General features: G+C 41.9%; 1 protein-coding gene across 2 annotated transcripts; it reads left to right on the top strand.

The window, feature by feature from the left end:
- The first annotated feature begins 311 nt into the window (after positions 1-311).
- mideasa (mitotic deacetylase associated SANT domain protein a) lies at positions 312-8,886 on the top strand. Of its 2 annotated transcripts, none has more exons than XM_077711267.1 (13): positions 312-841; positions 1,179-2,659; positions 4,065-4,253; positions 4,524-4,869; positions 5,413-5,479; positions 5,559-5,692; positions 5,794-5,897; positions 6,177-6,252; positions 6,491-6,579; positions 6,677-6,823; positions 7,462-7,578; positions 7,656-7,822; positions 7,971-8,886. In XM_077711267.1, exons 2-13 carry the CDS (start codon positions 1,343-1,345, stop codon positions 8,230-8,232), a joined length of 3,015 nt encoding a protein of 1,004 aa, XP_077567393.1. In that variant the 5' UTR covers positions 312-841; positions 1,179-1,342; the 3' UTR covers positions 8,233-8,886. The 2 variants fall into 2 exon arrangements, with proteins under 2 accessions (XP_077567393.1, XP_077567392.1); XM_077711266.1 differs by having other exon boundaries at positions 4,065-4,274.
- The last annotated feature ends 1,157 nt before the right edge of the window (positions 8,887-10,043 follow it).

The raw sequence follows: 10,043 nt of genomic DNA, 5'->3' as shown, positions 1-10,043 counted from the left end.
GATTATTATTATTATTGTTATTATTATTGAATTTCAGTTTGACAGGTGAGGTTAAAAAATATTCACCTGTTGCCCGTTGTACAACAGCGTAATAGCAAAAAGGGCCACATTTGTGAGTCACTATTGTGGGTAGTATTCATTATTAAATATTCATCACTTTAGTGAGATTTTCTAAAGTAAATGGTGGTTTTTGGTACCCAAAAATTGTTAATTTCTTTGCCGTCCACAATAATGTTTGGCGAAATTCCGTCTATTTCGGGCTGATCTGATCAACAAAACAAACGTACACGGATGCAGTGGTGGGCGTGGCCAAGGCAGCAGGTTGGAAAACAGGATAAGCTCTGATCTATTCTGTTTGTGGGCGAGGCGCTGTGTAAGAGTTTGCGTTGCACCGCTTTCTGTCCTTTTGCACACTTTTTTTTAGCGTGACATTACGCGATTTCGGATCATCGGCGCACTTAAACTGCACGTCGTTCCGATGTGCGGAAATCGCAGTGTTTCCACACTCAGTCCGTCACTGCTCGAGACTAAAAGTCGCTCAAACGGGAGGAGAAAAGTTGCGGACGTGTTTTCCAGGAAAAGCGCGATTGCTCGGATACAATGTGGAACATTGTAACTGCGACGTGAGCGAGCGGTTGCAAGCACGGTCTCGGTTTCTATGATTACATCAAGTGCAGACTCGCCTGCTCGCCATATTTGTGCGCTTGGAAAGTCGGGGTGAAAGTTAAGACTGAGTTATGACATTTGTGGCGCACGATCCCTTCATGGATCTGCACGGCTTTGATCGCAACCAAAGAGACTCTTTGGGCCCGGCAATGGAAAAGCAACTGTCATCCCGAAGGTATTACATTTTTACATTGTGGCGTGTGTGTTGCATAATCGCCCCAGTGCTTCCAATGCTTCCTTATTGCTGCTTTTCAACAGCCACCAGCGGCTATAAGCTCGATTGCAAGATCACATTCATTTCCTGTATTTCTAGTTAGCCCAAATAGCAGCACAGCTGTCCAAGGACTTTTTTTGTTGTTGCTGATTTGAATAAAATCAAACAAAACGAAACGATCTTTATAATAGACATAAGCATGGCATCATGTTTTGATTGTTGTGTTTTAAGTCTGCATGCTCTTTGACCTTAAGCCTGCTTGTTTCCATCCAGTTTCAAATCAAATCTATTTTTCAAGGTGCTGCGCCACAAAGAGGATGTGAAGAACAGGCATCAAACTTCAACTGGGATTCTACATTTCCTCACGGATTGCTATTTCCTTCCACATGCCAGCTGTGCACAAAAGGAACCCGCAGGAAGTAAAAACACACTACGAGATCAGGACGTCTAGATCTTTTTGCTATGAGCCTTCCTCCTCAAATGAGTTCGGACAAAAACAGCAACCATCGGACAGTAGCGGCCATGAAAGAGCCTTTGCAGAATTCAGGGGAGGTTTATTATGGACTAGCCCCTCCATCGCTGGAATCCAGTCAGAGTGACACTGCTAGTAGCTCTGGTGTTTATAACCCAGAAAAAGGACCTCAGAATCTTCCACCCTACCAACAGGTGGCCCCGGTTAAGTGGGTGCACCAGGAGCCCTTACAAGCACCCGGCTGGCCTCAGGAAGCCCCCGTGCCGGGTTGGGGTCAGAACTTTGGGCCCTACGTGGGCGGCGTGAACGCCCGGGGTCAGATGGCGTTCCATAAAGAGGTCCACGAGCCTCTTCAGATGGGTGCTGAAAATCAGCAACATTACAGAGATGCCCCCCGTGCTCCAACTCAGAGCAGGGGGCTGGAGTGGGAGCAGCATGCCATGCACCAGGCTCAACTCCAAACATTTCCGCACAAAGGCATGGAGCTGCAGGGCGCGGCCCACGTCCCCCCTCACAACGCTCAGGGCTCCATGCTGCAGCCCTTCCAAACCACATTCAATAAGCAGCAGTTCCCACAGGGATACTACTCGGTGTTCCCGAGCAACAAGGGAATGCAGGGCTTGCCCTACGGCGAGCAGCCTAAAACCCAACAGCAACAGCTGCTTCACCACATGCAGAAGCAGCAGCAACAGCAGCAGCAACAGTTACAACAGCAGCAGTTGCAGAAACAACACCAACTTCAATTCCAGCAGCAGCAAATGCAACAACAACAAATGCAGCATTTGCAGCAACAGTTCCACCACCAACAACAACTACATGAGCGACAGAAACAAATGCATAAAATGCACCAGCAAGCACAAAATGTCCCCCATCAAGCCACACAAGCTCCTAATTTTGTGAACTACCAGTCTTCTGAGCCTTGTCCCCCGGACACCACATCCCAAAGAGAAACAGCACCGGCAAGTGAGGCCTCGAAGGATACCCAGCATGAGCCATACCCCTCGGAAACAGCTGACTTCACACCGGCCGCCCCAAGACGCTCGCGTCGCCTTTCCAGAGACGGTCAGTCCCCATTAGTGCCCCCTTCTGCCAATTTGTGGGCTCAAGCTCCAAAAGAAACCTCGCAGAATGGAGTGTCAGGGACGCAAACCGTGAGAGGAGAAGATAATCAGGCTGGGATGGGGGGAGTCATCCAGAGCACCCGGAGGAAAAGAAGGGCATCCAAGGAGATCAACTTGGAGACTCTGGCCCAGAAAGCGTCGGAAATGCCTTCCATGCCGGAATCCCTGTCTGCTGTCAAAACTGAGGTTACAAAGCCTTTATTTATGTCTGTTTCTTATTCAAAGTTTATCAAATTTTGCTTATTTTCCCATTCCAAAAACATACACATTCTGTCAAAATTAAAGCTCAGGGGCAAAATCCGGCCACACCATCATTTTGTGTGGCACGTGGGAGTAAATCATGTGCATCGACTTAAAAGTTTCTACTCACTACTATATTATAAGCATTTTTTAAGACATATCCCTCTTTTGAATTTTAATAGATGTGAAACGTTTTTTTACTGGCGTCTGCATGTGGGTTGGCTGAGGAAATAGCCCATGACGAAGACGAGAACAGGGTTAATAAACCGCTCGCAAATTCATGTTTTCCCTCTGTCATGCAATCTGCTATTTTAAAGAGGAAGAACTCCCTGTTTCGCTGTTGAACTTCCTCCAACTCTTTCAACACTTTCTTAAGTTTGTTTACGCTAACCTTTACATCTGCAAGCAGACAAAAATAATCAATAAACAATAACAATAAATTATAGTTAAGTAATAAAAAAGTAGGGAAGTGCAAAAATAAAAACAACAAACAAATCAACAGAGAAATAATCTGTTTTTGATGTCTAATTTCATTGCATTGTAAAATAAGGTTTGCTACAAGCAAGTTGGCCACCCGCTTGCATTGAAACTCCCTTGCAGCCTCCACTATAATAAGTTACAGTGCCCAGATCGACTGAGTGCAGGTATACGATTTATGAGAGTGCAAGTCATTGTGCTTCTTGCACATCAGTGTGTAGTGCCAGCTGCATGTCTGCACACCTCCACATTCCTCAGGCTCTTGCTCAGTGATTGAGGACTTCACGGGAAGGGCAGAGCCGAGGCCAGCCACCAAAGCTGAACGCTTCCACGCCCTCCTTTTCCTCAAGCATGCCAAAGTGCTTTCTCATTGTCGGTCAAGCCCACAGTTGCTGTACTGATCTCACTTAGACATAAGCGGAACATGTGCGAGTGAAGGGTAACGCAGTGTGTGGAGTTTTGCAACTGGTTCCTATTAGTTACAGACTGTCAGCTGGTAGTTTTATAGTTATGTTTTATCAACAACAGTTAAAATACAAATGAGTAATCACTCACAATTACAGTCAAATGTGTAATTGCTCTCAGTGCACAATTTGCATAATCTAATAAATAAATGTGATCTGGAAGATAAAGCTAAAAAAAAAGTATTTTAATTTACCATGGAAGAATTTAGGTAATATATAATGCATATAGTATAACAGTAAAAATATTGGAGGAGGGAGTTGGAGGAGTATGACTTTGTTTTAGCATACTACATTTTCTTTATCATAAAATATTTGCTTTTGTAATCATTTGAATCATAAGATCTTATTACATAAATAATATGTGACAGTTTCCTTAAAATACTCTTTTTACTTCTTTTTCTCCTCAATAGTGTGATGGTCCTCGGGGTAAACAATCCAACATGGTCCCTTTAATCATCCCTGTGTCGGTGCCAGTCCACAAGATTCATGGTCACGTTCCGTCGGCACACGGACGACTGGGCCAGGCTGAGCGTTTTTCGGCGACGTCTGACTGCAAACCGTCCGTCATCGTGGCTCGACGCAGATCCCTCAGAAACTCGGTGACAGACAGCTTTGAGCAGGTTGCCTCTAAATGGGTTTAAGATTGGCATTGCTTAACATCATTTCATGTCCCATTTATCATACTTCTCTGCATAATTGATATTTTTCATTTATGATTCCACACAAATCACAGTCATTGCAACAAGTAGTAAAATAATAATGTTAGGAGAATAAATGATTGTGAAATGTTCCACCATTGGAGTGAATAAAGTGCCTGTGCTATCCAAAAAGTGTTCCAAAAATCCTAAAGTTCCTGTGGTTCATTTCAGGATGGAGAGAATGATCCCGGCGGGTTGGACGAAGAGGGAAAAAACAAACTCAAGCGCAGACCGCGACCGGAACCTCTCATCATTCCTCCTCCCAGACCTTCCACGTTAATCCCTGCCTCGGTGTACTCCAGCATCACCGCCTACCAGAGCAACCTGCGCTCCCCTGTCCGGTTGCCGGATAACCCACTCACCTTGCCTCCCTACACGCCCCCTCCCATCCTCTCTCCCGTGCGAGAAGGTTCAGGACTTTATTTCTCCACTTTCCTCACCAACTTTGCCGTGAACACCCAAATTCACCCGCAGCTACCCACGCCAAAGACGGCCCCCCGAAGCCTCTTGCGCTCCAGTGAGTCCTCATTCCAATCCCACTCTATTCATACCCAGTTTTAAATCCATATTCTAGTTGATATATGTTGTATACGTGTATATGTATTTGTGTATTTGTATATGTGTATTTGTGTATATGTATATATGTGTATATGTATATATGTATATGTATGTATATATATACATATATATATATGTATGTGTATATGTATATATGTATATATATATATGTATATATATATGTGTGTGTGTGTGTGTGTGTGTGTGTGTGTGTGTGTGTGTGTGTGTGTGTGTGTGTGTATAGGTATTAAACAAAATACACAACACAATACTAAAGGTAATAGGTTTAGAATACTAGCAGTAAAGAGATACAATTGTGTAAAAATATATTAACAATGTTGTCACTCTAGCACTGTGTAACAAATGGTCCTATGGTGATGACCCTGGCTCTTGTTAGATATTAAAATAGAGATATCAAATAAGTGCTTTCTTATGTGTGGGAGCCTTTTCCCAGCCAGGCCTCATCCATTCACAGCCTTTGTTTATTTGTTTTGTTTTCCAGCAAGTTCAGACATCACACCACCAGTTCTGCCCTTGATAACCGACGCCACGCCTGTCAGCCTCGAGCCGTAAGCCTGATTTTCACAAGTGAAACCTTGAGGTGACCGACACGTCGCAATCTCACCCACTGCTTCCGTTCCTGTGCAGGCGCATCAACATCGGGAAGCAGTTCCAAGCGGAAATTCCTGAGCTACGACAGCCACATTCGGCACAATTTGACCCACACAAGGCCGACTTGGTTTGGGTTCCGTTGCAAGACAGCCATGAAACGGATCCTCCTGGTTCGTAGCTTTCACAACAACAACAACAAATTTAATTTGTACTGATTGCCATTTGCTCACTCTTTAAATCATCTTTTTCTTCCTCATGTTGCCCTTTATAGTGGAGAACCTGATGAAAATGGCTTGTTGTAGTGTCCTCGTTGGAGGAGGAACCAACCAGGAGCTGGCTCTGCATTGTTTACATGAAAGTGGAGGGGATTTTATTGTGAGTACATCAACATTGAGGCAAATTAATAAATAAATTGAACTACATATATAAATAAAAATCAGCTGTAATCAACTATCTTAAAATAACATGAGCTTTCTGCCAAATAATGCACAAATACAAAGAAAGATACCATTTCTCAAGCAAGACACCCAACCAATCAATTTTTCCATTCCCTTCATTCAATATCGACATCCCTATGTAATTGATGAACAAATTCACGGTTCTTATTATGCAATTTTTGTTTGATTTTCAACATTCATCATTATTTGTTTACAGGTAACTATCAGACGTTTACTCCATCAGGACCCAATCTTTCCTGAAGGCCATCATCTGGCAGATTATCACTATGCAGGTAAATATATATTAATGTACTAAGTATAGGAAACATTGCATAAAGATATATCCAAGACTATACAAATTACAATAGGTCTTTAACAATAACCAATATAACCAATGTTCAGTTAGCAAATGTCAGCCACACCCCTCAACTGCCCACATGAGGGTGGATTCAGTCCTTTTCTGTTTTCCACTTCAACACGGGTGTGGTCATTCCTTCGCTCACTCCCTCATAAAACTTGATTTCCTCCCAGGCTCTGACAGGTGGAGCACGGAAGAGAAACAGTACTTCAATAAAGGGATGTCTGCTTATAGCAAGGACTTCATTTTAGTGCAGAAACTGGTATGTTGTACTTCTGCTTTCACAAAATGACAAGATATCTTTTCTTTTTTTTGCTGATATTGAGTGGATAGTTACACAGTGTCATTTTCCATTCCAGGTGCAGAACAAAACAGTGGCTCAGTGTGTTGAGTTCTATTACACATATAAAAAGCGAGTGAAGATCGCACGAAATGGGATTTTAACTTATGGCCCTTCAAACTCGCCTGTGGATAATAAATACGCTGAGACTGTAGTGGACATTAAGGTAGTAATGACTTTTCATGGGTCTCAAATGTTGTTGCAAAAATCTATACGTGTGCATGCTGTCAAAAACTGAAATGTCACACTCACTTTTGGACTAAGTTTATGTATTTCTTATTAGGTCAAGGCAATTTTGCAAATCATTTTCTCACTTCAGCGGCCCTAGCTTTGAATAATAATAAAATTCACTGGAACCTGTCAGGCTTTCTCTGGAGACTGTTGCCAAATCATAGGCAGAGGAAGATCAAATGTATATTTTTAATTGATTATTCAAAAATGTCCTCAGAATGGCTTGCAATTCCGATATGATATCAATAAGATACCAATCACCGTTGCCACCATTATAATTTTTTGGTTAACAATATTAGGAAACTGTCTCAGAGGAAATCTAAATTAGACCAACACAAGGTCCAGAAATGAAGCACACGGTTAAACAAATTTGCCAAATGCAAATAAATATTGGACTTGCGAATTACTGAACAATATTTCCAATAACCAAAACATAAGGTTATGGTCACATTCACTTCCACATTTACAGTTGTATTCTATAACCTGCATTAAGCAAATGTTTGGCATTGCCACCCAAAGAGATATTACAGTGTTTTTGACCTACTACACATATTTTCTGTGATTATTCCTTAGAGTTCTCAGCAATCTAGACCGACCCAAATAAAAGTGGAGGTCATGGAGCAGCTATCTTATGAGCAGGATAACAGTCAACAAGCCATAGTGGCTCATTCACTTCAAGCCCATGATTACGTGAGTGTTTAACTTGCCTTAAGTAAAAAAAGACAGAGCACTCATTTTTTGATAATAAACCAAATGTTGTTTTTCAGGCGGGTTCTGTACTAGTAGCCAAAGAGCCAGAAAATATTCTCAAGGATGCCAGCTACACACCGGCTCAACAGAAGCCTCGAAGCGATGCTGCAGCAAAAAAGGCCAAAGTGCCAGTAAAGCCCACGCTAGATCCTGATGCAGTATTCCCATGCAAAAAATGTGGCAGGTATGCTTTTAAACTTTCATGTATAAAGCAATGATTGTGATACGCTTAGAAAAACTATGAGGTTAACTGGTACAGAAAATGAATGAATTTGATGAAGTTCTCTGAAGTGTTTGGCATGCATTTATTTGATTGTCATTCTCTGTGTCAGGGTATTCCACAAAGTGAAAAGTCGCAGCGCCCACATGAAAAGCCACGCCGAGCAAGAGAAGAAGGCCGCGGCTCTGCGGCAGAGGGCAGCAGAGGAGCAGGCGGCAGTGGCGGCCGCCCAAGCCCGCAAGCAGGCCTTGTTAGCGGTGGCGGCGGCGGCATCGCACCAGGGTGGGAACGGAGCAGGGAACCAAGGAGAGCCCAGCAGCCTCGAAGACTCATCGGAAGCGGAGGAGGACGCCAATGACAAGGACTGGCACTGAGACCAAAGTGACATTTGTGACTCAATGAATTTGAAAGGATGGATGTGAACCATCCAGACCTGGAAATGGACTAAAGAAAGGTTTCAAGTCTTCCTGTGGACTTCTTGCACTCCTCCACTGGCTGAAAATTGACTGTTCGTATTTATCAGCTGGGCCCACACTCGGTATTTTCACACATTTGTAACATTTTAAATATTGCAAATCAATTTATTTTTTGGGAAATGCACTTATACAATACGCTTTTGCCAATGTTGCCTTTTTACAAGACGGTTTATCCTTTATTTAATGAATTGTGCCTCAGAGATATAAAGTGTTTTCTTGATAAGGACTTACCCCAATTTATTTGGAATTCATGATCAGGTAGTAGAACAAAAATAAGGTTGTTTATGGTTCTTTTTTTTAATTGAAAATGTGTTTTCAGAAAATTATGTTGCGTGTGAAAATGCTGCCTTGATGTTGGTGATTTTATTTTATGTTTGGTTGTGCACTTACAACTAAATAACCTTTAAAAGTAATATGTACAAAAAGTATATATGTATAAGGTTTGCAGTATTTATGCTTTTTCAACAATTTTGCTAATATAAAAAATAATCCTATGATGCATTTTAATTTGTGAGTTGAAAGAAAAACAATTAAAAATGTTGAGAACAATCAGTTTGTTGTTTTCAATGTTATGTTATAAAAAATATCTTTTTGTGAGCACTCACATGAGTTATATTAATTTTGACAAGTCAGAACTGACATTTATTTCTATATATTTTCATTTGATAGCTACTCATAAATCCATTTGGCTTCACTACACAGAAGTTATTATTTATATTTATTCCAAATTTAGTGTGCAATTTAAATTTTGGTCACCAGTAGTCAGCAAATAACATTATTCTTCACCTGTTAGTGTGGTCTAATTTTTGTCCACACGAGGTCTCTGTCTACCCATTCATCCAGACCCTGCACTCACCTCTAAAGACCCTCATTGTCCATTCCAAGCATGATAGTCAAATAGGACAAAGTAAAAATTAGTCACTAAAGTCTACATAATTTTTATTCATTCATTCTTTTTCTGAACTGCTTATCCTCAGAAGAGTCACAGGGGGTGCTGGAGCCTATCCCAGCTGACTTCGGGCAGCAGGCGGGAGACACCCTGAATTGGTGGCCAGCCAATCGGAGGGCAAAAGGAGATGAACAACCATTCACACTCATACCTAGAGTCAATTTAGAGTGTTCAACTGGCCTGTTTTTTGGATGTGGGGGGAAACTGGATTATACCCGGAGAATACCCACACCAAAAGGACCAAGATGGGATTGAACTCTTGACCCCAGAACTGTGAGCCTGATGCACTAACCACCTATCTGCCGGCCCACCACGTACTTTTTAAGACATCAATTTTGTGTACTCAGCAGTATTATGCTGAGCTGTTTATGAAATCGACTATGACCCATTTGGATGTGAACCTTGGCCAACCTGTTTTAAAAAGTGCTCTATCTATACAGAATTCATTCCTGAAATAGAACACTATTACATTGTTTAAAAGCACTAATATGCTAAATGGATTTTCTTCCCCTTACCTCAAGTTATAGGCTTCTTGATAAAAGTTCCATTAGAGCTCACTAACAGGTTAGAGATGAAGGAGAGCACAAAAATGTCAGCTGAAGCAAAAAAGATTTATTACTCCTCTCGTGTCAGGGTCGAGGTTAAAATAATAAACGTCAAAATTAGGAATATTTATGGCTTGATGCCGCTCAGCACTTGGCTATTTTCAGGGTGAGCTCGCAGGTTAGTGACATTCTTGCAGTAAGTAAGTGTACGTTCA

This window comes from Stigmatopora nigra, unplaced genomic scaffold (genome assembly GCF_051989575.1).
Source record: "Stigmatopora nigra isolate UIUO_SnigA unplaced genomic scaffold, RoL_Snig_1.1 HiC_scaffold_25, whole genome shotgun sequence".
Classification (NCBI taxonomy): domain Eukaryota; kingdom Metazoa; phylum Chordata; class Actinopteri; order Syngnathiformes; family Syngnathidae; genus Stigmatopora; species Stigmatopora nigra.
This window is presented reverse-complemented; position numbering and strand designations above follow the sequence as displayed.

Bases quoted from the DNA above. Each gene is read 5' to 3' on its own strand.
- mideasa (XM_077711266.1), top strand. From the start codon at position 1,343: ATGAGCCTTCCTCCTCAAATGAGTTCGGACAAAAACAGCAACCATCGG. The intron at 5,693-5,793 runs GTTCGTAGCTTT...TGCCCTTTATAG, and splicing joins CCATGAAACGGATCCTCCTG to TGGAGAACCTGATGAAAATG. The intron at 5,898-6,176 runs GTGAGTACATCA...ATTTGTTTACAG, and splicing joins AAAGTGGAGGGGATTTTATT to GTAACTATCAGACGTTTACT.